The 15,168-nt window shown below is 52.0% G+C and overlaps 1 protein-coding gene across 1 annotated transcript; it reads left to right on the top strand.

Moving 5' to 3' along the window:
- Positions 1-2,498: 2,498 nt before the first annotated feature.
- PPM1N (protein phosphatase, Mg2+/Mn2+ dependent 1N (putative)) lies at positions 2,499-15,147 on the top strand (the record flags this gene model as incomplete). The annotated part of the gene is made up of 7 exons (XM_080703617.1): positions 2,499-3,437; positions 5,774-5,891; positions 5,967-6,072; positions 6,148-6,208; positions 14,377-14,546; positions 14,730-14,805; positions 14,959-15,147. 7 exons carry the CDS (start codon positions 2,499-2,501, stop codon positions 15,145-15,147), a joined length of 1,659 nt encoding a protein of 552 aa, XP_080559743.1.
- Positions 15,148-15,168: the final 21 nt, after the last annotated feature.

The following is a 15,168-nucleotide window of genomic DNA, read 5'->3' as shown; positions in this document are numbered from 1 at the left end:
GCTGCCCCAGCAGCCGCCGCCGCCGCCGCCGCCGCCCTCTGCTCCGCTCGGCGCGGGCGGGCGGGGCAGCCGCGGGGAAGGCACTGCAGCGCGGGGCCGGGGGCGGGGTCTGAGGGCGGCGAGGGGCGGGGCAAACGAGGGCGGGGCGGGGCCTCCTTACTAGACGGGCGGGTCTTGATGGAATGAAACCAGTCTTAGGGGAGGGGCCTAGGCGGGAGCGGGCTCAGCCTTTAGACTAAGAGGGGCAGACTGGGTGGGGATGGGGTGGGGGTACCCAGGGCTAGAGGATGGGGACCTGCATCCCCGAGCGGGATGGGGCAGATCTAGGGTGGCTTTTTGGGAGGGATAGAAAGAGTCAAGTGCCCTGAAAGTCCGAACCTAGACGCACAGAGAGTGGAAAAGGGAAGGAAAGAAATTTTTTTTTTTTTACTTTTGGTACTCGGCTTTCTGTCTCTGAGCTACACCACCAGCCCTGTTTTATTTTTTCATTTAGAAACACAGTCTAAGCTACTGAGAGCCTCACTAAATTGCTGAGGCTTGCCGGGCGTGGTGGCGCACGCTTGTAATCCCAGCATTCGGGAGGCTGAGACCAGAGGATCGCAGTTCGCGGACAGCCTCAGCTACTAAGTGAGACCCTCTGCAACTCAGTGAGACTCGTTTTCAAAATAAAGAATAAAAAACAGGGCAGGGGATATAGCTCGGAGGTCGAATGGCCCTGGGTTCCATCCCCAGACCCGCCAAAAAAAAAAAAAAAAAAAAAGATTGCTGAGGCTGGCTTCGAATCTGTGATCCTTCTGTCTCAGCCTGCCAAGTACTGGTGTTACTGGCCACCACGCTCAGCTGTATTCAATTATTTATTTATTTATTTATTTATTTATTTATTTATTTTTGGTGGTGGTACTGGGGTTCCTGGAAACCCTTCTACCTCCGGGCTACACTCCCAGACCCATTTTTATATTTTTATTTGGAAACAGGGTCTCCTAAACCAGCTCGGCTGGCTTCTAACCTGCGCAATCCTCCTGTCTCCGCCTCCCAAACACGGGGATTACAAGCGTGCGCCACCACGCCCGGCTGTATTCAAATTTTTGAGGAAAGGGGGAGGAGCTTGTGTAGAGTGGGACTTATACCTATGTAGACTTATTTAAATAATTGGGCGGGATCAGCCGGCACAGCCCAGAAGGTTGCCACCACCTGGAAAGCTAGCCAACTTTGACCAGAGTCTGAAGGCTGCCCTGGAGTTGAGGGTAAATTGGAGGGGGATGCCAGAATTTGGAATATGGGAAGATTTGGAGAAGCTGGGCGTGGTGCCGCACGCTTTTAATCCCAGCATTTGGGAGGCTGAGACAGGAGGATCGCGGTTCACAGTCAGCCGCAGCTACTTAGTGAGGTCCTTTGCGACTCCGTGAGACCCTCTTTCAGACTAAAGAATAAAAAATAGGGCTGGGGGTGTAGCTCAGAGGTAGAATGCCCCTGGGTTCAATCCCCAGTCCAAACACACACACACACACACACACACACACACACACACAGGCTGTGGGCTAAAACTGATGAACGAGAAGAGAAAGAAAGGAGAATTCAGTTAAGTACTGTATTTAAAGGTTTTGAAACCAGGCACAAATCTGTAATCCCAGTACTTGGAAGGCTGACAAAGAAGGATCACAGTTTCAATACCAGCCTCAGCAATTTAGCGATACTCTCAGAAACCCTCCCCTCTTTCTTCCCCCCTCCTCCTCCTCCTCCTCCTCCTCCTCCTCCTCTTCCCCCTCCTCCTCCTCCTCCTCCTCCTCCTCCTCCTCCTCCTCCTCCTTCTTCCTGGGGATTGAACCCGGGAGTATTCTACCTCTGAGCTAAACACCCAGACGTATTTTTAACTCTTTATTTGGAAACAGGGTCTCACTAAGTAGCTGAGGCTGGCCATGAACATGAAATTCTTCTGTCTCAGCCTTCCAAGTCCTGGGATTACAAGGGTGCGCCACTAGGTTGGGCTAGGAACCCCGTTTCAAAACAAAAAATAAAAAGGGCTGAGGATGTATCTCCGAGGTAGAACGCGTCAGAGTTCGATAGCCTGTGCCATAAATAAATAAAGGTTTAGAGGCTGTGGGCTGAATCGCTGAGGTGGGTAAAGTTTGGGTTGAGTAGGGCCAAGAGTGTTCTGTTGAGAACAGATTCTCGAGCTAATTGTTAACACCACTTACTTTTTCTGCGACTTCGTTTCCTCTCCTGTGAGTTGGTGATGGTGACATAGAGTAGCGTGTGGAATATGGTAAATACCATGTAATCGTTTGCTACTTCTATTATTATTATCATCCCCTGACAGACCCCCACACCGCACTTTGAAGATGCAGGGGAAAGACTTCTCGTGAGCCGACCTGAGGGCAGGTCAAGGGGCAGGCAGGAAAGTAACTTAATGGGTTTAAAATCTCGCAGCCAAGGGATTAACATCGGGGAGGGGAGGTGCCGAGAGTGGAGTCTTCCTGATCCCCGGGGCGGGCGGAAGGATGGCGGCCCTCCATCGCCTGCTGGAGTGCCTCCTCTGGCCCGCTCGCCGGGAAGCGGAGGCTGGAGAGGACGGGGAGGAGGAGCAGGAGGAGGAGGAGGAGCGGGGCCGCGTCCCCGACGGGCCCCCGTCTCTGCTGGCTTCGCCGCGCTGCTTCCAGAGGCCGCACGGGGGCGCCGCCGCGTCGTGGGGCCTGCGCTTCGGCGCCAGCGCGGCGCAGGGCTGGCGAGCGCGCATGGAGGACGCCCACTGCGCGCGGCCGGCGCTGCCCGGGCTGCCCGCGGGCTGGGCTTTCTTCGGCGTCTTCGACGGCCACGGCGGCGCGCGGGCGGCCCGCTTCGGGGCGCGCCACCTGCCCGGCCTGGTGCTGGAGGCGCTGGGCGCGGCGCCCGGCGAGCCCGAGCCCGTGCGCGGGGCGCTGCGCGGCGCCTTCCTGGCCGCCGACCGCCGCCTGCGCGCGCTCTGGCCCCGCGGCGAGCCCGGGGGCTGCACGGCGCTGGCGCTGCTCGTGTCCCCGCGCTTCCTGTACGTGGCGCACTGCGGCGACTCCCGCGCCGCGCTCAGCCGCGCCGGGGCCGTGGCCTTCCGCACCGAGGACCACCGGCCCCTGCGGCCCCGGGAGCGCGCGCGCATCCTCGACGCGGGGGGCACGATCCGCCGCCGGCGCGTCGACGGCTCCCTGGCCGTGTCGCGCGCCCTGGGCGACTTCGCCTACAAGGAGGCGCCGGGGCGGCCCCCCGAGCTGCAGCTGGTGTCCGCCGAGCCCGAGGTGGTGGCGCTGGCCCGCCAGGCCGAGGACGAGTTCGTGCTCCTGGCCTCCGATGGCGTGTGGGACGTGATGTCCGGCGCCGGCCTGGCAGGGCTGGTGGCTTCGCGCCTCCGCCTGGGCCTCGCCCCGGAGCTCCTCTGCGCGCAGCTGCTGGACACGTGTCTGTGCAAGGTCCTGGGGCGGCGCGGGCCGGCCGGGGGGTGCGGGGCGCTCGTAGCTGCGGGGGACCTAGGGGCGGGGAAACTTGGCTGCAGAGACGGGAGGGGGGAGGGGCCACCTAGAGAGCGGGGATGGGATGGGAGGGGGCAAGATTCGGAGAGGACGGAGCCAGAGGAAGGCTTTAAGGCACTCGGGGAGTTTGCAGTGCTTAGCTAGGTAAAAGCGGAGAGATTTAAGATCCACGGCTTAGCGCCGGGCGTGGGGGCGCACGCTTGTGATCCCCGCGCTTGGGAGGCGGAGACAGGAGGATCGCACGGGTTCGAAGCCAGCCGCGCTGGCTTAAGAGACCCTGTTTCCCCCAAAAAATGTAAAATAGGTCTGGGAGTGAAGCCCGGAGGTAGAAGGGTTTCCAGGAACCCCAGTACCACCAAAAAAAGAAGAAGAAGAAGAAGAAGAAGAAGAAGAAGAAGAAGAAGAAGAAGAAGAAGAATCATCATCATCCAGGGCATATTTTCTTTCTTTTCTTTTTTTGTGTGTGTGGATTTAGGGGTGGAACCCAGGGGCATTCGACCTCCGAGCTACACCCCCCTGCCCAATTTTTGTATTCTTTATTTTGAAACAGCGTCTCACTAAGTTGCAGAGGGCCTCACTAAGTAGTAGCTGAGGCTGTCCGCGACCCGCAATCCTCCGGTTTCAGCCTCCCAAATGCTGGGATTACGAGCGTGCACCACCGCCATGTCCAGCTCAGGGCATGGTTTTTGGGAGTTGGTCTGTGCTAGGAAACAGAGGTCCAGCTCGAGGTATTAGTGTTAGAAGAAGCAAGAGCCCCTAGACAGCAAAGAGGCCAGAACTTCAGATAAAGGGCGTAGTTATCTTGACAGTGGAGCCAACAATGAAGGGGTGTGGTCTAAGATGCTGGTCCACGTGAGAAAGGGCTGGGTTCTTTCTTTCTTTCTTTCTTTCTTTCTTTCTTTCTTTCTTTCTTTCTTTCTTTCTTTCTTTTGCGGGTCTGAGGATGGAACCCAGGGGCATTCGACCTCCGAGCTACACCCCCTGCCCTATTTTTTTTTTCTTTTTTTGAAACCGGTCTCAGTGAGTTGCAGAGGGCCTCATTAAGTAGCTGAGGCTGTCCGTGAACAGTGATCCTCCAGTCCCAGCCTCCTAAATGGCTGGGATTACAAGAGCGAGCCACCACGCCAGGCTCTATTTTTTATTTTTTTTATTTTTGGTGGTACTGGGGTTCTTGGAAACCCTTCTACCTTTGGGCTATACTCCCAGACCCATTTTTATATTTTTACTTGGATACAGGGTCTCCTAAGCCAGTGAGGCTGGCTTCGAACCTGTGCTATCCTCCTGTCTCAGCCTCCCAAGCGCGGGATTATAAGCGTGTGCCACCACTCCCGGCTATTTTTTATGTTATTTATTATTTGTGGTACTTGTGATTTAGCCCAAGTACCTACACCCCCAGCCCTATTTTATTTTTATTTTAAAACAGGGTCTGTGTCAGTAGGTTGATGAGTTTCACTACATGCTGAGGTTGTCCTCAAACCTGCAATTCTCCTGTCTCAGCCTCCTGAGTACTAGGATTAATGGCTGATGCCATCACGCCCGGCTTTTTTTTTTTTTTTTTTGTACTCAGGATTGAACTCAGGGGCATTCGACCTCCTAGCTTTGCCCCTGGCCCTATATTTTATTCTTTTTTTTTTTTTTTTTTTTGGTGGTACTGGGGTTCCTGGAAGCCCTTCTACCTCCGGGCTACACTCCCAGACCTATTTTTGCATTTTTTTTTTTATTTGGAAACAGGGTCTCCTAAGCCAGCGCGCGGGGCTAGCTTCGAACCTGCGCGATCCTCCTGTCTCTGCCTCCCAAGCGCGGGGATTACAAGCGTGCGCCACCACGCCCGGCTTATTCTTTATTTTAAAACATGCTCTCACTGAGTTGCAAAGGACCTCACTGAATTGCTGAGGCTGGCTGAGAACCTGTGATTCTCCTGTCTCAGCCTCCCAAGTACTGGGATTACAAGTGTGCGCCACCACGCCCAGCTTTTTTTTAAGCTTTATTATAATTATTATTATCGTCGTTGTTGTCTTTTTTCTTTTGATACTGGGCATCGAACACAGGGCATTGTCCATACAAGGCAAGTGCCTTTGCCACGGAGCCACCTGTCAGCCCGTGAGGGGCTGGCTTTAGACCGTCAGATGGACAGCACTTGAGAGAGATGGGCATGACCAGATTGGGGAGGGGGACTTGAAATCACTAGGATTGTTGGGAAGGTGCGCTTCTAAGAGAATGAACCCTGTGTGTAGCCTTCAACCCTCTCCCACCAGGCTCTTTTCTCCATTATCCAGGGCAGCCTGGACAACATGACTTGCATCCTGGTCTGCTTCCCAGGGGCCCCCGGGGCCTGTGAGGAGGCCATCAGGCGGGAGCTGGCGCTGGATGCAGCCCTGGGCCGCAGAGTCGCTGGTGAGCAGGCACCCAGGTCCCACGGGAGGGGCACTGGCAAGTGGGGGGCCGCTCATAACCCTTCCCTCCTCTCAGAGCTGTGTGCCTGTGCTCAGGAGCCGCCCAGCCTAAGCAGGGTGTTCAGGACTCTGGCCTCAGAGGACATCCCAGACTTGCCTCCCGGGGGAGGGCTGCACAGCAAGTGAGTTGCGGTGGGATGAGGGGGTGGGGAGGGGTCATAGGAGGAGGATGCTGAGGGCCTTCCTCTTCCATCTAGGGCTGGGATCATCGCCGAAGCTTATTCTAAGCTCTCCAAGGCCGCAGAACTGTGCCGGGAGGTAAGACCTTTCTGGTTTTTGTTTTTTCTTTTGTGGCACTAGGTCTTGAACACAGTACCTTGTGCACGCTAAGCCAGTGCTCTACCACGAGCTATGACACTGTTCAGGCCCTGCACCCTTGAGTGTTTGCCTCAAGATCCTATGACCTAGCTTAGGATGGGGAATTGGAAGCCAATAAGGGAAAGGAACTTGCCTGACTTTCTATTTTCTTTCTCTCTCTCTCTCTCTCTCTCTCTCTCTCTCTCTTTTGCGGTACTGGGGATTGAACCCAGGGGCATTCTACCTCCGAGCTACACCCCCAGCCCTAGTTTTTATTATTTATTTGGAAGCAGGGTCTCACTAAGTTGCGAGGGCCTCACTAAGTAGCTGAGGATGGCCTTGAACCTGTGATTTTTCTGTCTCCGCCTCCCAATTATTGGGATTACGAGTGTGCACCAAGCCTGGCTTCTTTCTCTTTCTTTTCTTCCTTCCTTTTTTCCTTTGATACTGAAGATTTAATCCAGGGGTATTCTACCACTCAGCTATACTCCTCCCCTTCTTTTAATACTGGCAATGGAACCCAGGGGTATTCTACTTCTGAGCTGTACCCCCAGCCCTTTTTATTTTGAATTTAGGATCTTGCTAAGTTGTTGAGGGTCTCACTAAGCTGCTGAGGCTGGCCTTGAACCTGCAATCCTCTTCTCTCAGCCTCCCAATTTCTGGAATTACAGGCCTGTGCCTCATACCTGCCTGATGGAGCGCGCGCGCGTGTGTGTGTGTGTGTGTGTGTGTGTGTGTGTGTGTGTGTGTGTGTGTTACTAAGGATTTAGCCCAGGGGCATTCTGCCCCCAAACTACACCCCCCAGCTCTATTTTATTTTTATTTTTGAAACGGTCTCACTAGGTTGATGAGAGTCCCACTACTTGCTGAGGCTGGCCTGGATGTGTGATCCTCCTTTCTCAGCCTCCCAAGCCCTAGGATTCCAGGCAGGCATGCATCACCACACCCAGCTTTGCCTGATGTGTTAACACATGCTCCCTCCTGGCCCTGAAACAATGTGCTAGGCATGATGGCAGATACACATGCAGAGAGAGTTGTGCTTGCCTGCCAAGAAATCCAACCTGCACTGGGCCCAGTGGTGCACAGCTGTAATCCCAGTTCTTGGGAGGCTGAGACAGGAGGATCGCGCAGGTTCGAAGCCAGCCTCAGCTACTTAGTGAGGCTCTCAGCAACCTAGTGAGACCCTGTTTCCAAATAAAATATAAATTAGATCTCGGAGTGTAGCCTGGAGGTAGAAAGCCCCTGGGTTCCATCCCAGTACCCCCCCCAACAAAAATATCCTGGGATTGTGGCTCAGAGGGTCTCGCTAATCTCTCCTGGGTTCGATCCTCAGTAACAGAGGAAGAGAAGGGAGGGAGGGAAGGAGAAACAAAGAGGGGAAATGGCTCCCACCACACTCTGTAAAGTCCCGTCAACCCAAGTACCATCTTCTCCATCCAGGAATAAGGCAAAAGAATTCAGGGAAGGTTAATGACCAATTCCAAGGCACAGCAGACACCAGCAGGATATTTTTGAGAGTGGCCCAGATATTTTCCCGGAAGTGAAGGAGAATTTGGCGATGTACAAAGAGATTGGAGGGGACTAAGTCCTGGGGTACGAGGGTCAAGGGGGTTAGTGTGAGGAGGGAAGGCGGGGCCAGAGCCCCAAGGCATGGGGCTTCTCTGCTTGGTGGATAAGGGAGTTTGATCTGCTCCCAGATGATGATGGTTGATAATTTTTCAACATCAGGAATTTTTTTTTTTTTTTTGGCAGTACTGGGGTTGAACTCAGGGGCATTCTACCTCTGCACAACATTCCCCCAGCCCTAATTTTTATTCTTTTTAAATTTTTATTTATTTATTATTATTATTACTTTTTGTGGTACCAGAGATGAAACCCAGAGGCATTCTACCTCAGAGCTACACCCCCAGTCCTATTTTTAATTAATTAATTTTTTTTTCGGGTCTGGGGATGGAACCCAGGGGCATTCGACCTCCGAGCTACACCCCCTGCTCTATTTTTTTATTCTTTATTTTGAAACAGGGTCTCACTGAGTTTGATTGGGCCTTGCTAAGTAGCTGAGGCCGTCAGTGTAACCACAATCCTCCCGTCTCAGCCTCCCACATGCTAAAATTACAAGCATGCGCCACCACACCCGGCTTATCAGGAGTTATTTATTTTTTGTACTACTGGTTGATGGAACTCAAGGGTATTTTACCTCCGAGATCTACCCCCAGCCCTATTTTTTATTCTTTATTTTGAAACAGAATCTCACTGAGTTGCAAAGGACCTCACTAAGTAGCTGAGGCTGGCCACGAACCCGGATCCTCCTGTCTTAGCCTCCAAAATGCTGGGATTACAAGCGTGCGCCACCACGCCTGGCTTATTTTATTGCTTTAACTATACTTTTATTGGTGCATTGTAGTCTTACATCATAATATAGTTCAGAGTGATAGGGACATGCATCCACACGGCACCTGGTGAGCTGCACCTTGGCTCCCTCTTTCCCCAGACATGATATTGAGATTGTAATTGATAATTTCACATATGTACTTAACATCAATAGAAGTGGCTCTGTCATTAATTCTCTTTCCTCCCCAAGAGAGAGTTATTAGCAGCCAGACATGGTGGCGCAGATTTGTAATCCCCGCGCTTGGGAGGCTGAGACAGGAGGATGGCGCAGGTTTGAAGCCAGCCTCAGCTACTTAGTGAGGCTCTCAGCAACTTAGTGAGACCCTGTTTCTAAATAAAGTATAAAATAGGTCTGGGAGTGCAGCCCGGAGGTAGAAAGCCCCTGGGTTCCACCCCTAGTATCTCACAAAAAAAAAAAAAAAAAAAAAAAAGAGTTATTAGCCAGGGTGCTTTGAGTTGTGAGTGACAGAAACCCAATTCAACCAGGGAAAGCACAGTGGGGAATTTACCAGGCATGTAATTGATGAGTTCAGGGATTTCAGGCATGGCTGCATCCAGCTGTCAGATGATGTCATTAGGAACCATCTCTCTTTTCTTTTCTTTTCTTTTCTTTTCTTTTCTTTTCTTTTCTCTTCTTTCTTTCTTTTCTGGTTTTTGTTTGTTTGTTTGTTTTCTCCTGCTTTTCAGAATTGGCTTCAGTCCCATGCAAAGTCTCCTCGGTAGGTAGCAGAGAGTCACAGGCCCAGACTCCTACGCCCCCAGCCTACTGCCCCCAATGGAGAGAGCTTGCCAATTTCCCAGTAGTTGCAGCTGCTCTCAGAGCTGCTTCTCTTGACCAGTCAGGTGCCTGATTGGCCATCCTGGGGTCATATGCCCAACCCTTCAGGTTGGGGTCCACTCCACCCAAATCGGATGGATTAAAGATAGGGTAGGGCAGTCCTCAAAAGAAAGTAGGAAAGCCGGGCATGGTGGCGCACAATTGTTATCCCAGCATTTGGGAGGCTGAGACTGGAGGATTGCAGTTCACGGACAGCCTCAACTGCTTAGTGAGGCCCTTTGCAACCCAGTGAGACCCTGTTTCAAATAAAGAATAAGCCAGCCATGGTGGCTCATGCTTGTAATCCCAGCACTTGGGAGTCTGAGACAGGAGGATCGCACAGGTTCAAAGCCAGCCTCAGCTACTTAGTGAGGCTCTCAGCAACTTAGTGAGACCCTGTTTCCAATTAAAGTATAAAATAGGGAGGCTAGCCGGGCATGGTGGCGCATGCTTGTAATCCCAGCATTTGGGAGGCTGAGACCAGAGGATCGCGGTTCACAGACAGCCTCAGCTACTTAGTGAGGCCCTCTGCAACTCAGTGAGACCAGGTTTCAAAATAAAGAATAAAAAATAGGGCAGGGGGTGTAGCTCAGAGGTAGAATGCCCCTGAGTTCCATCCCCAGACCCGCAAAAAAAAAAAAAATAAAAATAGGGAGGCTGAGACAGGAGGATCGCACAGGTTCAAAGCCAGCCTACTTAGTGAGGCTCTCAGCAACTTAGTGAGACCCTGTTTCCAAATAAAGTATTTAAAAATAGGTCTGGGAGTGTAGCCCGGAGGTAGAAAAGCCCCTGGGTTCCACCCCTAGTACCACACACACACACACACACACACACACACACACACACACACACAATAAATTTTTTAAAAAAGAATAAGAAATAGGGTTGGGGGTATAGCTCGGAGGTAGAATGCCCCAGGGTTCCATCCCCAGTACTAAAAAAAAAAAAAAAGTAGGAGTGGTGCTTCCAGAAAACAGGGGAGGAGGTACAGAGAAACAAGAAGGGGTGGTTATTTATTCTCTCTCACATTTTGTGTTACCAAAGGGACAGGATGGGGCCGGGAAGCCCAGCAGCGCCTGCTTGAACCCTGCCTTGAACTCAGAGGCCTGAAAGCTGTTGTCCTTTGGGAACCTCTGCGCAGCTGGGGCCCCAGCAGAAGCCAGGACGAACGCTGCCCCTTTCTCAGCTCTGCGAACCAGAGGAAGGAAAACCAGCCCATGGAGGGAGGAACCCTAGAATACTTATTTCCCCTTTTCCTACTTCCCCCTCACAGAAAAGTCTTATGGGGGGGGGGATTCCACCACCAACCAGGCCAAAAGTAAAAATAAAAATAAACACCCAACCAAATATATATCTTTTTAATATTTAGAGCTGATCAGGGTGATTGCCCAGCTCAGGGGAGTTTTGATTATTAAATTTTAATTACAAGCCAGGCGTGGTGGTACATACCTGTAATCCCAGTACTTGGGAGGCTGAGACAGGAGAATCCCAGTTTTGAGGACAGCCTCAGCAACTTAGTGAGGCCCTCTGCACCTTAGTGAGACTGTTTCAAAACAAAGAATAAAAAATAGGGCTAGGAGCTGGGCATGGTGGCGCACACTTGTAATCCCAGCATTCAGGAGGCTGAGACAGGAGAATAGTGGTTTTGGACAGCCTCAGCTACTTAGTGAGGCCTTCTGCAACTCAGTGAGACCCTGTTTCAATATAAAGAATAAAAAATAGGGCTGGGGATATAACTCGGAGGTAGAATGCCCCTGGATTCCATCCTTAGTATTGTCAAAACAAGCAAGCAAACAAACAAACAAACAAAAAAACCCCAAAATAATAAAATAGGGCCGGACGTGGTGGCGCACACTTATAATCCCAGCTTTTGGGAGGCTGAGACATGAGGATCATGGTTCACTGCCAGCCTCAGCTACTTAGTGAGGCCCTTTACAACTCAGTGAGACCCTGTTTCAAAATAAAGAATAAAAAATCGATCTGGGCTGTTAGTTGGAGGTAGAATGCCCCTAGGTTCCAGCCACAGTACTGCAACAAACAAACAAACAAAACAAAACAAAACAAAATAATAAAATAGGGTTGGGAGTATACCTCAGAAGTAGAATGCCCCTGGGTTGAATCTCCAGTATCATTGCTCCCCAATTTTTAAAAATTACATAATACCAAATACATTTTATTTTCTATTTTTTTTCTTTTTGTGATACTGGAGATTGAACTTAGGGGTGTTCTACCTCTGAACTATATGCCCAGCCCTATTTTTTTTTTTTTTTTTTTTTTTTGGTGGTACTAGGGATGGAACCCAGGGGGCTTTTACCTCTGGGCTACACTCCCAGACCTATTTTATATTTTATTTGGAAACCGGGTGTCTTAAACCAACTGAGGCTGGCTTCGAACCTGTGTGATCCTCCTGTCTCAGCCTCCCAAGCACGGGGATTACAAGCGTGAGCCACCATGCCCGGCTCCCCAGCCCCATTTTTTATTCATTATTATTATTATTACTACTACTATTATTATTATTATTATTATTATTATTATTATTGTGGTACTGGGGTTCCTGGAAGCCCTTCTACCTCTGGGCTACACTCCCAGATCTATTTTATAATTTTGAAACAGGGTCTCTTACGCCAGAGCAGCTGGCCTCGAACCTGTGCAATCCTCCTGTCTCCGCCTCCCAAGCATGGGGATTACAAGCGTGCGCCACCACGCCCGGCTACTTTTTTTTTTATTTATTTTTTTGGTGGTACTGGAGTTCCTGGAAACTCTTCTACCTCCGGGCTACACTCCCAGATCTATTTTATGTTTTTTTTTTTATTTTTTTATTTGGAAAGAGGGTCTTTTAAGCCAGCAAGGCTGGCTTCGAACCTGCAAGATCCTCCTGTCTCTGCCTTCCAAGTGCAGGGATTACAAGCGTGCGCCACCATGCCCGGCTTTATTCTTTATTTTATTTATTTATTTATTTATTTATTTATTTATTTTTGTGGTACTGGGGTGGAACCCAGAGGCTTTCTACCTCCAGGCTATACTCTCAGACCCATTTATATTTTGTTTGGAAACAGAGTCTCACTAAGTTGCTGAGAGCCTCATTAAGTAGCTGAGGCTGGCTTCGAACCTGTGGATCCTCCTGTCTCAGCCTCCTAAGCACAAGGATTACAAGCATGGTCCACCACGCCCGGCTTTTATTCTTTATTTTAAAACAAGGTCTCAATAAGTTGCAGAGAGCTTCACTAAGTAGATGAGACTGATCATAAACCTGAGATCCTCCTGTCTCAGCCTCCCAAGTACTAGGATTATAAGCCTGTGCCACCATGCCAGGCTCTGTTTTTGTATGTATGTATGTATGTATTTTTGCGGCACTGGGGACTGAACCACCTGAGATACACCCCCTGCCCTATTTTTTATTCTTTATTTTGAAACAGGGTCTCATAAGTTGCCAGAGGGCCTCACTAAGTAATTGAGGCTGTCCTCAAACTGGGATCCTCCAGTGTCAACCTTCTGAATGCTCTGATTACAGGTGTTCACCACCAAGCCGACTTTATTCTTTATTTTGAAACAGGGTCTCACTAAATTGTAGAGGGCCTCATTAAGTAGCTGAGGCTGACATCGAACCTGCGATCCTCCTATTTCAGCCTCCCAAGTACTGGGATTACAAGAGTGCACCACCACGTCCGGCTTATGTTTTTATTTGAAACAGGGTTTGCTAAATTGCTGAGGACCTTGCTAATTCACTGAGGGTGGCTGCAAACCTGCAATCCTTCTGTCTCAGCCATTTTTTTCTCCTCCTCCTCCCCCTCCTTCTTTTTCGAAGGTACTAGGAATTGAACCCAGAGTGCTCTACCACTGAGTACACCCCCATTTTTTTTTTTTTTTTTTTACTATTTATTTTAAAACAGGGCTGGGCTAAGTTACTGTGCACTGGCCGAACCTGCAATCTTTCTGTCCCAGCCTCCCAGGTACTGGGACACACATGTACCAGGGTCTCTTGTTAAGTTACTGAGGGTCTCACTAAATTGCCCAGGCTGTCTTAGAGGCTGAGATCCTCCTGCCTCAGCTTCCCTGGTACTGCAATTGCAGGCATGCACCAAGGTGCCTAGTGGACTTTTTTTTTGGGGGGGGGGGCAATGAACCCAGGGACATTCTATCTCTGAGCTACAAGTATTCAGCCCTATTTTACTTTGCAGTATTATCTCATTAAATTGCTAAAGGCCTCGCTAAATTCCTGAGGCTGCCCTCCACCTGTGATTCTCCTGTCTCAGCCTCCCAAATACTGGGATTATAGGTATGTGCCACCAGTCTTGGAATGCTACTTGGTTACATACGAATTAATGTCAGAGCGTGGCCTGGAAGGATGAGGTGTCCCTCAGGGAAAAGTGGTAGGAGGGCATCCAGAAAAGGACTGGGTTCTGCGAAGGCTGGCAAAGTTGATTTGCCTAGTAAGCAGGGGCTACAGATTTGGTTTTACACCCAGACCTTGCTCTTCGGGTTTCTGGAGGTTTGGACAATAGATAGGGTCTTAGGCCAAGGTGTGATTCCTTGCCTCCAGCCTCAGTTTACCGACTTGTCAAATTGGAACTGGTGATTTCCCAGGGCCAGGGCTCTCACCTAGACCAGGTGGCGCTCTTCGGAGGGCGTGGCGTGTGGTGACGTCACGAGGGGCGGGGCTTGCTGCTGCTGCTGTGGGGGGGTGCGGGCTCCTCCTCGAGCCGGAGTTGGGAGGGCGGGGGCTGCTGGGAGCCGACCCCGGGGAGGGTCTCCCAGCCCTTGTGCCCGCCCGATTGCTGAGACAGTCCTGCCCTCGATTGGCGGAACTAAGTCCTAAAGGGGCGTGGAGGGGAGGGGGTCCGGGCTTTATTCACGCGGAACCAGAACCAGCCCCAACCCGGGCAAGCACAACGCCCCCCTCCCCGCCCATCCCCACCTCCAGCCCCGACCCCGCGGCTGTGAGTCAGCGGCCGGCCGCGCCCCCTCGGCCCACTTCCTCACCTACCCCGGCGGCCGCGGGCTCGGAGGGGTGGGGCCCCGCCCGCCCCCCTCCACGTGCCGGAGGAAGGGCTCACCCCTAAGTAACCCCTCAATATTTGGGGGCGATGGGAGGTATGAGGGTGTACAGAAGTGGGGTTTAGGGGAGAAAATTTTACAGGCCACTTTGCTTAGCCAGAGGGTCTTCCTCGCCCCCTCCCCCGCTCCAAACTGAGGACGATATTAAGAAATGTTGAAGTGGATGGGGAGAGTGGGACGGGGGTGGGGGGGGAACGGTCCCCACTGGGATCCCGCTAGGAAGTCCCCTAGTGGGAGGGAACCGCAGATCGAGGAAGCGCCCCTTCTCCTCGGCAAGCTGGCCCCCAGCTCTGGGGTAAGGCCAGGCGCACCCCTGTGCAGCAACGTTGAGGAAGGAGGGAAATTGCGGAAGCCTGGGGTTCCGCGTCGCCCTTTTAAGCATCCTCCATCCCCCGCCGGGAGGTGCGCGCGGCCCCTTTAAGGCGCGGGGCATTGTGGGTGTGGGGAGTGGAATTTTGGAACGAAATGTAGCGAAGAGAAGTACAGTAGTAAGAGTAACAGTGTGGCCGCCGGCGGCGCGGGGGGCGCGCCCGGAGGGACCCTCGCCAGCTCCCGGAGAGGGAGGCGCCGGCAGCCGCGGCCGGCCCGCGTCCCCAGGAAGCCGGACTTCATGGGGCGGGAGCCGGGGGGAGCCTGAGCCGCCGAGCGCCGTGGGCGT

The sequence above is a fragment of the Muscardinus avellanarius genome (assembly GCF_963383645.1).
Source record: "Muscardinus avellanarius genome assembly, chromosome: 10".
NCBI classification, from domain to species: Eukaryota; Metazoa; Chordata; class Mammalia; order Rodentia; family Gliridae; genus Muscardinus; species Muscardinus avellanarius.
This window is presented reverse-complemented; position numbering and strand designations above follow the sequence as displayed.